General features: G+C 41.4%; 1 protein-coding gene across 4 annotated transcripts in view; it reads right to left on the bottom strand.

Annotated features, from left to right (window-relative positions):
- The window catches only part of SLC38A9 (solute carrier family 38 member 9), a 67,204-nt gene that overhangs the window by 40,734 nt on the left and 11,236 nt on the right, over positions 1-15,234 (bottom strand). For 2 of the 4 annotated variants that reach the window (XM_067569285.1, XM_067569286.1), the window contains exons 2-3: positions 12,810-12,961; positions 90-222 (exon numbers count right to left, since the gene is read on the bottom strand). In XM_067569285.1, the coding sequence (XP_067425386.1) occupies positions 90-222; positions 12,810-12,913 (237 nt within the window). In that variant the 5' untranslated portion in view covers positions 12,914-12,961. Of the gene's footprint in view, positions 1-89; positions 223-5,325; positions 5,729-12,809; positions 12,962-15,234 lie in introns of those variants that run through there. The other 2 variants (XM_067569288.1, XM_067569287.1) reach the window with 2 other exon arrangements.

Genomic DNA, 15,234 nt, shown 5'->3' with positions numbered 1-15,234 from the left:
ACTACAAAAGTCAAGCACCTACAATCCCCACTACACAGTGCATGTTATGTCTGTTAATTAATGGCATCTTTAACCCATCTTTTCCTTACCAGTGCCCTATTTGAAGGGGAAGTGAGCTTGCTATAGTAATGAATCCGCTTATTCATTGCAGAAGCTTCATCTGTAACTCTTTGTGTGTCATCATTCACACTGACAATATTTGAAGGCTCAACGTGAAATGGCCTAAAGGGAAAAGGCACAACAAACAACCTTTATGAAATAGTTAGCAGAAGAGAAATAAATTAGATATCCTTCAAAAAACCATTTTGTATCACTCAGGAATAGATTGCCATCCATTAACACATTGTAATTGCCTAATGCACTGCTTTATAACTGCAAGGGAAGGAGTATACCATGAATGCAATATTTATCTCCACAAATAATCCATATTAAAATGGAACTGGGCCAAATTCTGATGTGTTAGGTTGCACCAACATAACTGAGAGAAGAAGGTTGACCAGTGTCTAGTTAAAAACAATGGACCAAACTGTTTTGTGTTACACTAGTATAAATCCAAAGCTCAATTAAGTTAATAGTTATTCTAGCCTTACAGCAGAATTTGGGCCAGCATATTTTTAAAAATATAAAGTCCATTTTAGTCCTCATTTACCTCACTGGTTCCCTTTGAATAGCATTTGATTAATCAGGAACGTGATTTTCAGGAACAAAACAAACCCTAAGAGCCAGATCATGGCCCATCTGTAAGCAGCCATGTGGCAGCATACACAATACAGAGTAATATTTTCACCTCTCCGTCTACCATCTCCACTGTTGGCATAGTGGAAAAGGTGAGGAGGATGCAGAAGTTGCATACCCATAGTTCCTCAGGTAGGGAGTGGTTGGAGAGGGGCAGGCAGTGGCCTCAGTTTCTTCCCTGAACTGCTTCTGCAATGCCCTTTATACAGGGCTAGATCGTCTGTCTGTCTCTGATCAATCTTTCCCCAACTATGGTAAAGCAAAATGCTAACTGCCACTTCTGAATCAAAGCAATACACAGACAGAGTTTGAATGCTCTGTCAAGAACTCTATTTCTTCATTGGCTTAGTAAGACAGCCAAAATAACACGTATTTATTCCTCAAGATAATAAAAGCTGTAATTCTATTGCTAGCTTGCAAATTTTACTAAACTTGTATTGCTTTCCTTCACCTGTGCTTTTACTGGCTAATTTCACTATGAAAGATTTACAAACAATATGCAGATTTGTTCATTAATTTTACACAAATTAAAAGCAAAAAAGTAATTAAAAAAAAAAATCAAACCAACACAAATTACAGATAACCAAAATAGCTATTACAGACAAAAACAGCAGTAAAAACTGAGTCAGGAGGAAACCATTTTTCCTGCAATAAAAGCCAAGTCTATTTGAATGTATGGAATCTGAGCCAAGACACATACCAACATGGAGGGCAGCTCCCTTTACAGCAGCTGCCAACAACAAGATGATCTCTCAAAAAGTTGCATGGTTTTCAACCCGGCCTTCATTCTGAGACACCATTTTCCCTAGTCATGCTCCCATTCTCCTCCTCCCAGATACAAAATTAAGCATCTACATCACAGCACAAACTTAAGAAGCTTAAGAAGCTTAACAAAGCCTGATCTGGAACTGCAAAAATGCAGCTCTGCAACTTGCTGCTAGAAGATGCTTGATGGTTGTTGCCCAACCCCTTAATGCTGTGAGAATAATTTTTGTAACATTCCCCAATTTTAATAGCACAAGACAGAAATTCATGTTTTTCTTTGAGCTGATGTAAACTGATAGGAATAGCATGGTACTTTGTACAAGTCACAAATAGTTTGTCCATCTGAAAGCATGAAAGGAAAGTAATACATTATTTCTAGAAAAATGTGTATAGTCCATTTTTTTCTTCTTCCCACATTTTGTTCATTCTCCTTCCTTCTTTAAAAAAATGGTATTATTTGTTAGATCCTTTCCCATATCTCATCACTTCTTAATTTTTTCATTTTTTAAGTATTCCCAATCAAGATTATTTTTTGGACTGTAAAGATATGAAGGGGGAAAATACTGGTTTTATTTTTATCTATATTTGGAACATAGAGATGTACCTGTATTGATTAAGAAAAATAAATCCTAAGTAAACCTTTTGCTGAAATTAGGCGTGGAGTGTGAAACATTAACTAGTTCAACATAGGTACAGAAAGGACACATTGATGCTTAGATCTCATTTGAAGGTGCACTCCTTTTAGCTGAAAAGTTATTGAAATTCCACAAATATTTGTTCTCCCCACATGTCCAATGTAAATAATTTTCAACAATAAAAGCAAGATTTGTGGTTAAAGAAAGTTATTCATTCTAAAGGGATGAAACTTATAGTTTGTTTTTTTAATGACCTGCATGAATAATTTGTTTTTCTCTCTCATTTGTATTTTTGTCACATGCTTTCCATACATGGGACATGGTAGCATGAGAGGTGTGCATCTATTTATACCTTACACAGACTGAATGCACAGTGTGAAGCTAGACCATATTGGGTCTTCTTCTCCCTCACCTGAAGTTAATATTGTTGGCACATCTCCTCTCCCCTCTGTTGTTCCTGTGGGAAAGCTACACGAGAGAAGTGAGGTTTACACTCTACTTCAATGCAGTGAGGTCTGTGGCAGTTCTCATCTCTTCTGGAATGGTGTTCAATAATCTTGGACCAGCTGCCATGAAAGCTCTCCCCTTTGCTATGTGGCACTAAACTGTTGAGGGAGGTCAGGTTCTGAGACAGAGACAGAGACACACATTCTTTTCAGAAGTTTGGGCCAATACCATGGAGCACCTTACGGGTGGAGATCACAGACCATTATTTTGACCAAATATTCTATAGAGAGCAGAGCATCAGTGAGATGTGCTCTTGGTGACATGAACTATACGTGGTCACGACCAAGAGAGGGCACCACAGATGTGGGCAATCTTCATAAATATTATAGGTAAAAAGAGTTCTTCACCATGAGATGTACTGGTTTCTGGGGTAGCATGGAAGTGGTCTGGACTGACAAAGAGATTGTGTGAGGAGATCTGCTGGAATTTTCAGTAACTTTATCTTCAGAAAAGCAGAGGGTGCCAGTTTTCAGTGATGAGTAATTTTAGAAATTCTACAAAATGGAATGCATATTTCAGAACGATTGGAAAGGGGTATGTTTAGAGCCATTCTGGGGACCAGAAGAGTATAATATTTTGCATTGTAGAGTTAGCCTTGTTTGGATCGGAAATACTTTTTACCGTTGAATAACCAATGCTGTACATCTGCTGAACAACATTCAGAATGAGGCTTTTAAAACAAAACAATTTTTCATTTCATTGTATTATTTTAGTGCCCCTTCATGACACTATTTAGCATTTCAAATCATAGAAACATTTCTGTCATGTTTAAATTATATTGTCTCACCACAACCCAGAACACACATTTTCAACTTGAAGACATGTTGCTTTCACATATGAAGCTTTACAGCTGCTACAAAACTGCTGAGGGAATAAGCTCCATAATGTGTGAGCTGTTAGTGTGCTCCCTGATGTGTTAAAAGCCTCTGGGGCTGGAGAGAGAGAAAAATACTTCATTTAAATGCATTTAAATGAAGAAAAGTGTTTTGCTGTAATCTTTTTTGACGGGAACTGTCATTCACGGTGTGATTTTGAAGCATCAAGCACAATGGGGCTTCAACCTGGTTCTGGCCTGTAGCTGCTACTAAGTGCCTTCCCTCTCCTGCAGTTCACTCATGGAAAACAACCTTCTCTGTGAAACTCACCAGCAGCACCCTTCATATGCTATTCTGGGTCTTAGCTGTGCATATTTTATGTACTTGTGTCTGCAGACCCCTATCCTGCAATCAGATCTGCATGGGATCAGTAATCCACCCACACAGATCCAACTGAAGAAATGGCCCCATAAACTCTGGGGAAGGGATGGTGTTGCTTGTTTAGCATATTTTTCTATGGAAAGCATATCATGTTCAGTTATCAACTATCCTGGTTGTTACACTTACGAAGGCATATCAGTGCACCTATATTAGTTAATAAGGATTCTTCACACTTATGCAGTGTTTTTCTACAAAAAGCTGTATAAACTGACAAATAATTATACTAATTTCCCCATTATTTACTGGCTATTAAGCCAGCTGTATAAGTAATGAATCCCTTCCTCCAAAAAGGAGAGCTCAGAGAAGAAGCTTTTCACTCAATTACAAAGTCTATTATTTCTTTGCAGTAAGCACTTGGCTACACCTGTTATGGGATTAGAAGATTTTAGCCTCCAAAGATGTCTATCAAACATCTTTCACCTTCTCTAAATCCACAAGGAAACTTTTAAAAGGAAAAAAAGAACCACTTCTGGAGAAAAGAAACTCCCTATCTCCTCACCACCCACATACTAATACTCTTTTCCCTAGTGAAGTTTAGAGAGGTTTATTTCCCCATACCGATTGCAACAGCATCTTCTTTCCACCCTTTTGTTCATTTTGAATCCCCTACCTTTGTCTCACATCAGTTTCTCCTGGGACAGAAGAAGGCCAGGCACATCCACTACAGCAGTTTTTAAACATTTTTATATTGGAGGAAAACTTCTAACACAAACACCTTCAAGTATCATCCTAACAACTCCAAACATTCCTTAAGACAATTACATTATTTATTTACATGAAATGTTATAATCAGAGCATGAAAGGCAAAAAACCCACCCTAACTTTAATTCAACAGGTGCCCTTGATGCAGCTACATGGGGACATCCCAAAATTAAACTCTACAAAATTCCTATACTAAGATATTCTACCAACCTGCAAATTACATAGTTGGCAAATCATTCATCTGAATAATTAGAAAGTCTAAAGAAATAAAAAAGCATTAATATCCACTTTACTACATTGTATTACATTTTAAAAAAATCTTTACCAGATTAACAAAAGAATATGCTAGACAAAGAAAAAAAACCCAAAAAAAACCAAACACATTTACATCCTTAAGAGGCATAATTACATACCGGTAAGAAACTATTTTGGGGCAATTCAACAAACATCTTAAACACAACTAATCACCTTACAGTTTTTAAAAATTCATCCAAGACTACACAAAATAATTAACAAGACAAATTAACTGGGCAAACAGTATTCACCTATGAAACAAACAAAGAATAAAATCCCATAATAAACAATAGACAAACACTAGACATTAAAAAAAAAAAAACACTTTAAAAATACATTAAACTACTCACATGAAAATATAAACACACACACACAAAAAAAAAGAATATTTCAAAATAAGCTAACAGAAATTACTAGAAAACACCACAAACCTGTTTCTGATCATGGTATCCACAGGAACAAGTCTTAAAAAAGCCTTTTGGTAGCATACATGCACTACTCTCTTTCACCCACTACTCTTAGCATACAGCAGATCTTTCCTCTACTAGCTGTGGTTCCTAAAACCATACAACTTACTTTGTGCTAGTCAAGCTATAGTGGCTGTGGGTACTTCTTAACACCAAGTCCATAGCAAGCATTTACACCCTCCATTTATCCCTTCCCCATCTCAGCTGCTTCCTGATCTGTATATGTGTTGCTATAGCCCTGCCTTCCCTAGCCTCAGTATTTCCATAAGCTACCTGAGACACTTGTCCTCCATCTTATTATTTGTCAATGCACAAGAAAGGGAAGCTGAGAATCAAGCTCTTGGTTTCTACACAAGAAGACCTTTAAATCTTCTGATGGGGTATCTACCCCACATGACTGGAAAGGGTTAAAAAGACCAAGCAGGCCAATTAAACTACACAGGCTGCACCTGGGGGGGAGGGAGAGATTGATTGAAAACAGGCTCAGCTGGGCAGGAATAGGTGGGACCTATGAAGCCAGGAAGCTAGCAACAAACAAGGGCTACTAGGAAAAACTACAATTACTCCCCAGGAAGAGGGAGGAGAGTTTAGTGATAGTACACTAGGAGCAATAAGGAATCCTAGAAGTGGTAGGAAACAGACCAGGGAAGATGCAATGAGGATTGGGAGAGGAAATCCCAGATCTGCTAAAATGAGTATCCTTGGATTAGAGCCCAGAATAGAGGGTTCCCCTACTAGCCTGGGAGGCAGTGAATAGGAAGAGTGCCTAGGACTGCTTAAGGAAGGATTTTGATATATCCTGGAAGAGGGACTACAGAGTGACCTACCTGGTAGGCTAAGTCTCAAAGAGAATGCTGCAGTCCTGGGATGAGAGAAGACCTGCAGATCTAAGAGAGAGACAGTATGACTGCATGTGACCACAGGAAAGGGTACTGACCTTGAGAACTAATCTCCAGCATGACTAGGAGGAGGTGTGAGACTCTAGAGGTGAGTGGCACACCCCATCACAAACCTTTTCTGGGGAATGGAGACTCATATAAAACAAACTATATGGATGCACCTTTGCACTGGTGGCTATACTACTATTCAGCTCTCAAGTCTATGGCAGAGGAGAGAGACTTTCTGAAGATGACATTACCATCTTTGGGTCTTTTAAGCAAACAGCACCCCATAGATGTGAGCTTGGTAATCAGAAAAAGACAGCAGAGCTCCAAAGATAGATCCAGGTGGCTGACAAGCAGCAGGAACACTGATCACACTTCTTTCAAAATGGCTTTTAACGAGGTGGGTCAGAGTATCTGGCCTGGCCCTGCCATTCCCTTCCCTCTGCTCTGGCAGCACCAGCCAAGAAAAGCAGCACAGCTCCTAAAGGAAGTGGGCTTTGTAATGATAGCAGAAATCACCAGATGGTGCTGTTACAGGCAGCCTTCTAGCTATTTTCAGGGTGAAAGCAGCTAGTTCTGAGAAAAATGCCAAGTGTCCACTCCCCAGCACTTTTCTGTTGCTCTGACCAAAATCCTTTCCTTTGACACAGCTGTTGCCTACAGTTCAACCTGTCCTTACTTGGGCCTGTTCAGGAGAATGGTGGCTGCCCTAAAGATGATGTACAGCTATGCTGCAGCTAGGAAGTGTGACTCCCAGCACAGGTAGACGGACTTATTAAAAATGGCCGCATAGCCACTGCAGCACAGGCAGTGGTTCAGGCTAGCCACCTGAGCTCAGAGCGGGAGTTGGGGGGCCTTGGAATCTGGCAGCTAATCTGAGCCACCACCTGTGCCGCAACACCAACACTGTTATTTTTAGCATGCTAGCTCAAGATGAGCTTGTGTGAGTCTATCTGCACTGGGAATCGCACCTCCCAGCTGCAATTGTCAACATACCCATAGCCAGCCAAGGCAGGCTTGCTCCCTCCATTACTATAGGCTCAGCTGGATTAAAAAAAAAATGCTGCCATGAAAGGTCAAGCATGAGTAAGAAAATGATTAGCCTGTACAGACAATGAGATAGAAACAAAACAGGAAGGAGCAAGAAAAAGCTACAAGCAACTTAAGATACTTCAACAACAAAAACAAAACAATGCATCTTAAACATAGAGCTCATGCTTTAGTTTCTCTTTAGGGGTGACTAAATGCAAGTGAAGGCATAAACACAATCCCTCACTATCTCCAATCACACAGCTGAGCTTCCCATATTTACAAAAATCACAGGAGTCTGCAGATTCAGAGTGCAATGGATGAACTTCACCATAAACAAAGCACCTGCCAAGTCACAGTACCTTCCCCACCAAGGAAGTATAAGCTACGCTTGTTTCACATGCACCACTCTCTCTCACCCACCATTGTTAACATAGGACAAGTCCTTCCTCAGCCACTTGCAGCTCTCTAAAGCTGCATTACATGGCAGCCCAATTTCTGGTAGCTGGTCCACAAGGGTCCCAGACACTTCAGTGCTAAATCCATGGCAAAAATGTGTCTTGCACTTCCCCTTTTCTCATCCCAGAGTACTCTGTTACCTTTAACCTACATGCACAGCCCCACACCCGTTGTTCCTGCAAGCTTTCTCTGTCAGACACCCTCCCTCATTCCTGCCTTGCCCAGGCAAGCTGAGACCCATGTCTTACACTTAGTGGCTCTCTGCCCTGGCTTCCATGCAAGCTTAAAGCCTTTCAGGCACTGGAGGCTCAGAAGAAGGGATGCGCACCTGCACTAGTGCCCATGACAGGGGCTCTTTTCAGATCTTGCTTCTCTGCCAGAAAAGTGAGGCTTTTTGGGAGATGATGTTGCCATCTACAGCTCCTTCATGCAAACTGCACCCCAGAGATATGATATTTGGTGAAAAGACAAAGTAGCAGAGCCAAATAGATCAATCAGTAATGCTGCACTGTCCATTTGAAAAGTAGTTTAGGGCTCCACTAATGGTGAGACAGGATTTTTCCCACTCACTAAATATATTTTTACTCTGTAAAATTTAGTATTTATTAAAGGGATGCAGTGGTACCTGGCATATTATATTACGCTATATTGTTTTCAACTGCAGGATAATTTTGCATTTTAAGACTATAGGGTTATAGGCAGGGCTGGTAACACCATCTCACATTAAGGTTTCTCAGTACCTCTCCTTAAAAGACTCTGTCAGTTGATTATAATGTTGCCCAACTTTAACTGTTTGGGCTTTAATTGTTTCCATGTTGGATGTCTGACTCAAGCTGAACTCTTTTGGAAAACTTCAGCCAAAATGGTCTTCATTTCCAAGAATGAGGTCAAAGAAAAATATGCTGTTTTCCCCATAATAAAAATTCTGGCAAGCTTTTCTTTGAAACTCTCTAGTGCCCCATGTATTGGAGCAGGAACTTGAAATTTGGCAGCAAGGTCTAAGCCTCTGTGTCAGGGATGAGCCTTTTTCTGTCGCTGTGAAAATCCACTCAAATTTGTCCAAGTTATAAACCTTTGAAAATGTAAAGCTTGCTGATTCTCAGACTTGTTAGAGTTTGCAGCTAAATTCCCTGATGATTTCATCTGCATTGAGCATGCTCCTGTCTAGGGATCAGCAAGACTTCCTCTACCATCATAGCTCTGGGCTGCTGTGGGCCTGGCTCTGGACCTGAGAGCAAGGAGCCTGTCTCTCCTGTGCCCTAAATGAACAACCCCCACCACACTGGGCCCAGGCAGCAAGACAGAGGAATGCAGAAGGCAAAGTACCAGACTGGGGGAGTTATTGAGAAAGACCCTGGAGGCTGCCAGGGATGACAGGGAAACTTGAAATGGGAGTTAGGGTGATTGTGGAGAATGGGATTGTCTGGAAAAGGAGTCTTGGAATGAGGGATGGAAACTGAGGCAGGGATGGACTGGTGGTCAGTGGGTGAGGAGGGGGGAACTTAAATAAAATGAGGAATGGTAGATGACTAAGACTTGGTGGGCAAAGAAACAAGGCGATGAGAAATACCTGCTGAGGAGCCAGGGTATGGGTATAGAACTGAAATAGGTTGGACAAGGAGTCTGAGACAAGAAGCCTGGGGCAGAAGTTGTCCTGCTGGCTAGATTGGGGGGAGCATTTATTAATATGTCAAAATCATAATTCATGAGAAATATGCCATGTCAGGTATTGTTAGAAAGGCTATAATGTGCTAAGTAAGATGATGATGTTTATGTTCATGTGTTATGGGTGTAATGGAAGGTATGGATAGCTGTATTTTATCTGTATTTCATATTGTTCGGTGTGTCTGGGCGACACCCCACACAGGATGGCTGCAGCACTAGCCTGCTCAATGGCCCATTAAGGAAATTTACAGGTACAATGGGCCCAGGGGGAGAGGCCAGGGATATACCTGATGAGTCACCAGTTACTCATATGACTCTGGACTACATCTTATTCCTGTAAAATTCCACAAGCAGCAGGGCAAAGACAAAAGGACCCAAAAGGCAGCTGCCTGATATCCATTTTGTCTTCAGTTGTCTCCAGCCTTCAGCCAGCTACCTACCTCTGGATCAACACATCTACAACTGAACTGAAGCTGTGAAACGACTGAGACCCATCCAGGTACTGGATGTATACCAGAGGGACTATACAAGCCTGCAAACTCCACAATTATATTAGAAACCTGATATATAGGGACTTTCAAATCATTTGTATGTATGGGATTGCTTCAATCATTTAACATTTCTCTTAGTTTGTTTCTCTTTTTATAATAAACCTTTAGTTTTAGTTACTAAAGGATTAGCTGGCAGTGTGGTATTTTGGGTAAGATCTAAACTTATATTGATCTGGTACTGTGGGGTCAGGAGAAACCTTTTTGGTAAAGAACGTAGAGTTTTAAATAACTGGTCTCTTTACTGGACCCAATGGCTGATTGGGAGTCAGAGACTGAAATGCAGTACAGGGGGCTGTATATATTTTTATTTTAGCTTCTTGATAACCAGTGTGGGGAAATCAGCAGCATTGTTTGTGGCTGGTTGGCAAGTCTGACTTCAGTGTCACCCATCAGTGCTGGGAGAATCTGCTCTCCTTTCACAGCCTGCCCTGACCTTGGCATTTTCAGGTAGCTACCCTAGGCATGGACGGGTCACAGAAGTCACTGAGCTTGAATGAGGAGCCTGGGAAGGGAGATTGGCACTGGGAATCAGTGGGGATTGGGAATGGGGGGGCAGCAGGGAGAGACAACTTAGATGAGTTGGGAGGGGAGAACTAGGACTGGCTGGGCAAAGAGATTAGGTCAAGAAAGTGGGGAGGTGAATGGGAACTAGGAATGGCTGGGCAAGGCAATTGACATGGGGGAAGACTAGGTGTGTGTGGGGTGCGGGAAACTGGGACTTGCTGGACAAATAAACCTGAGGAATAAAGACTAGGACTTCCTAAGTGAGGAGAATGAGACTGGAATAAGGAGCCTGAGTTGGGGAAGTAATAGGACTGAGACAAGGACAAGCTGCAAGGGAATAGGCAAAAGAGGTCAAGGTTGGGGAAATGGGCAGAAGAGTCTGAGCCACTAGAACATATTCCCCTCCAAAGCCTGGAATGGAACTTAAGATTCCAGAGTCTCGCCACCCCTCTGCTGTCAGCAAATTATCTGTAATACTGGCAGTGTTCCATCCCCTTCTAATGCTGACCCATATACAGGATGACAACCTATTAGTGCTCTCGTTACTCTGTTAGCCCAACTGAGAGATGTCTGTGTGGTGGATTTAAAGCTTCTGATCCTGTGCTGACTGCGAGTGTCAATATGATGCCACATAATGCAATTTTGTGTTAGTTTCCTTTTTTAAGGACTTAAGACTTAAAACTACACACAAACTATGCTAAAAGAACATTACTAACATTGCAAAATCAAGCACTCTTAGTTAAGAAATTAACATTGTCTGTGCATCCTTAATTCAGCCCCACTTGTGTGTATGGATTATGATGGTCTTTAATTACATGATCACATCCCAGTCAGTCTCCTTAACCAGCAGGGACTAGTCTTACCCCGCTGGGTTCCCTGTCTTAGTACAAGTCCCACCCCATGCACTACCAGCCCCAGTCTCCTTGACCAGCCAGTCCCAGTTCTCCCTGCCCATGGCTTCTATCTGATCTGTCTCTCTCTCCCCATAACGAACCTACTGTCTTTCCCCAACTCTTTCACATACCTCCTCCACCCATGTTCTTCGTCCCCCTACTAGTCCCAATCTCTCTTCCTGGGCTTCTTGTCTAAACTCAGTTTCATTATTGTGAGGTTCTATGGGGGCTAGAACCTGGGTCTGCAGAATTGCCAGCACTACTTGACAGCCATGATAGGGCAGTATGCATCATCCTGTGAAGATAAACATCAGAAGAACCACCTTGGAAGACTTCCCTCATTTCCCCTCATTGGTCTGTGCACCTTATTTAAGTCCAGAAGGAATTCCAGGAAGTGTCTGTGTAATAATGTGGACTCCCCTGCCAGCCATAGTGATGAACCTGCTTCTCAGATTGCTCTTGGACCTCTGGCTCTGACTCTTGGTTCTTGACTTCGGTTCCAACCTTTGGTGCTGTTCCTGGCCTCTGGCTGCTACTGCTCTAGTCATGACAATTGTCCCCACAGCTCCTAGTCCCAGTCCATTTGCCCAGCCAGTCCCAGTTTTTTGCACATCAACTCTTAATCAACATGTCTCCCTTCATCCCATACCTCCTTCAACTCAAAAGTTAACTTTTTTTTAAGTTTCAACAAAATTCATCCTGAGGCAGTCTGAAAATTTCAGCCTGAATTGTTAGTTTGGCAAAATTGTAAGCAATTAAAGTCTTGAGATGGGAAGTGTCAGCCAGCCTTAATAATAGGCTGTGCTACAAGCCCCACCTATAATTGTACTAAGTATAGCTGACATGCTGCCATCACTTCCAAAAGAATACTGCAGGATTGCCTATTTCTAGGGCGTAATGATTTCTGGTTGCCCTCCAAGTAGTGTGTCTCAGTGGGTTCACTTCCTATATGCGCACATCTATATTTTTCAACTCAAACACACCCATGAATTCATATACACACACAGCCATGCACACAGCATTTATTTATATACCTGTGTGCACAGTCATGTAATCTCTCTTGAATACTCTCACAATTTAAGTCTGGGGTTTTAAATTTTGGAATATAGGTTACAAATCTTAACAGACAGGGGGACCAATATGTTCTTTCAGTTTAAGATAGATTTGGAAAGCTACCACTATGGAATCCTGCAGCACCATCTCTGAATTGTCACGTTTTCAGCAATATCACAAAACAGAGAGCGATCTCTTCCTAGAAAATAATAGAATAGTAAAAGATAAATATTTATTACTTATGAGATGCTTAAAAATAACACCAAATGAGACAAAGTAGGTATTTTGGTTATTAAAATAACCAGACCACAAAGGTTTGGCTTCTATCTTATTGAATTATTTTAAAGGTAAAGATAAAGCAACAAAAGTCACTATAATGGTCACTGTATAAGGTTAGATTGTCCCCTCACCTTTTGCATTTTAGGTCATCTGGATTAAACTGAATGTTCATGATTCCATAATCACTTTCATCACCTCCAACAGGGATCAGGAGAGGTTGGGTATCCTCTTCCATATTTGAAGACTGCACTTCTTTCTTCTAGATCCTGTAAATTATTCTGACCTAAACAAATGAAATGACAATTATAATTAGTAATTAAGGTCCTAGTCCTGTTATGAGTCTGGCATAGGCAGAACCCTGCACCCATATAGTGCCCAGATGATACAAAGCAGCCAGAAAGCCAACTTAACTAACTACCTGGAAATTCCCCTTTCATAGAAGGAACTTGGTGGGTCATGGATAGCTGGCATAGTGTCTATACAGCACGTGACTGCTTCCAGTATAGGGATGCGGCCAGAACATCAATATGCTACGGCTATCTCCAGCTGCTGGAACAGCCATGCATAAATTAGAGCACCCTTGTTGAGGGCTAGACAGGTCCCTCTCTGGCTGGCCTCAGAATCTAGAGGCCACAGCCACCATTCCTCCTCTTCCCAAGGTATGCTGATCATAACTGAATCAGGCCAACAGCAGCGTTCAAATTAATGTTAAATATGGTGACTTCCTTCTAAGCTTTTGTTATGTTCAGACCTTCATAACATGGGACTAATTTCTGTTCTCAGTTACACCAATGTAAATCTGAAGTAAATTCATTGATTTCAATGGAATTACTTCCAGTTTACACCAGTGTAACTGAGAACAGAGTTTATCCCATTCAGTGGACTGAATGGCTTTTTTCATTCCACTACTGCAAAAAGCTACACAAAGATTTCTTGTATGTTTCCCAAAATAAAGATCAGATTATGGTATTATTGTAATTATATCATTTCATGTTCAACCACCACCAAATTAAAGGGACTCTACAGTTAATACATTATTAATAGGAATATTATAAATGTTCGTGGCAGTTTTGAAAAAAAATTAAGGCCTGAATTCTGATCTGACATATATTGGTGTAACACCACTGACTTCAAATGAGTTACATAAGTCTGAAACTCATGTACCTGGGCTCAGAATCAAGCTTTAAAATAGGAATCTAACATTTTAATTCCTTTATTTTGGTCTTCATATGGAGGCGATGGAATCTTTAGTGACAATGAATGAGTTAACCAGAATTTGGTTGATTTATCAAAGATGATCTGAGGAAAACCCTGAGGGTACAATTTAAATACAAATATTTTCTGTGCTTTATACTGCACAGAATTTCCAATATTTGCTTTAATTATCAAATTAAATGAAAATGCTTCAGAGCTCAGGAAACAATATCAGGCATAATTTAAGCACACATCACAGAATTTGGCAGATATTCTAATCTGAATGCTGAAAGCAACATGTAAAAATCTTCACACAAAATGAGAATCTATCCCACATGTGCGTGCATTGTGGCATCATTCTACCATAGCTGATTATTTGCCTTCCTCACACCACTTCCATACCGCCTCTCCCACAATGCTCACCACACTCCTCAGCTGTTCCCAGAACCATCATCTCCCATTCCTTTTTCCCATCTTTCCTTTACAGCTCTTCCTCCCCTTCTTCCCCTCATCCTCTTAAATCTATGTATCACTTAAGCATCCTCCTCTGACTCTTCTTCTCACCTCTGGTAATCTCTGCTTGTTGTTATCCCTCTCTTAAACCATTCCCTGCCACCCCTACCTTGTCCCACTGGCTCTGCTATAACCAATCTGATTGCACTTATTTCTTTGTTCCTGCCTCCTTCCTTCTCTGCCTTCTTCAGGTCCATCTGGAATTCCTGCTCCATCTAAAAAACTTGCCAATATTTATAATTCTTCACTTCCCACTCTCTCCGTCGTCTTGCATTCCAGGCTCTCCCCATCTGATGTCGCTCTGCTTCGGTCATACAGCCTCTTCTTATCCCCTCCCAAAAGTGTCAGCACGTGGCAACGCTGAGTTTCTAGTTCCCTAGTCTTGCCACTTCCAGTTTCTCCCTCCTCTGCTGTCATTTTTCAAACACAAGGGGCTAGTCTACACTAAGTCAAATCGGCTTAACTACATCTGTAAAGCTGTGAAAAATGTCCATGCCCCGTGAGATGCAATTAAGCCGACCTAGACACCACTAGGTCAATGGAAGAATTCTTCTATCGACCTAGCTACCACTTCTGAAAGGTGGATTAACTACAGTGATGGAAGAACCCCTTCAGTCACTATAGTAAGTGTCTAGGTTACAGCACAGCATAGAAAAGTTACATGATTTACTGAAGGCTAGAGTGTCTCTCTGGAGGAGTCAGGAATAAGAACCTAGACAGCTTGCCTCGTGGTCCTGTGCTTTAGCCCAGCGGTTCTCAACCTTTTTTTCCCCGAGTACCACTCGGGGAAAAAAAGGGGGAGGGGGGGACTTCGCGGCGGCAGCAGGGTTACATGGGGGGAACAATGCC

Source organism: Emydura macquarii, unplaced genomic scaffold, assembly GCF_026122565.2.
Source record: "Emydura macquarii macquarii isolate MOO-44397 ecotype Brisbane River unplaced genomic scaffold, CSIRO-AGI_Emac_v2 contig_2897, whole genome shotgun sequence".
Lineage (NCBI taxonomy): Eukaryota > Metazoa > Chordata > Testudines > Chelidae > Emydura > Emydura macquarii.
This window is presented reverse-complemented; position numbering and strand designations above follow the sequence as displayed.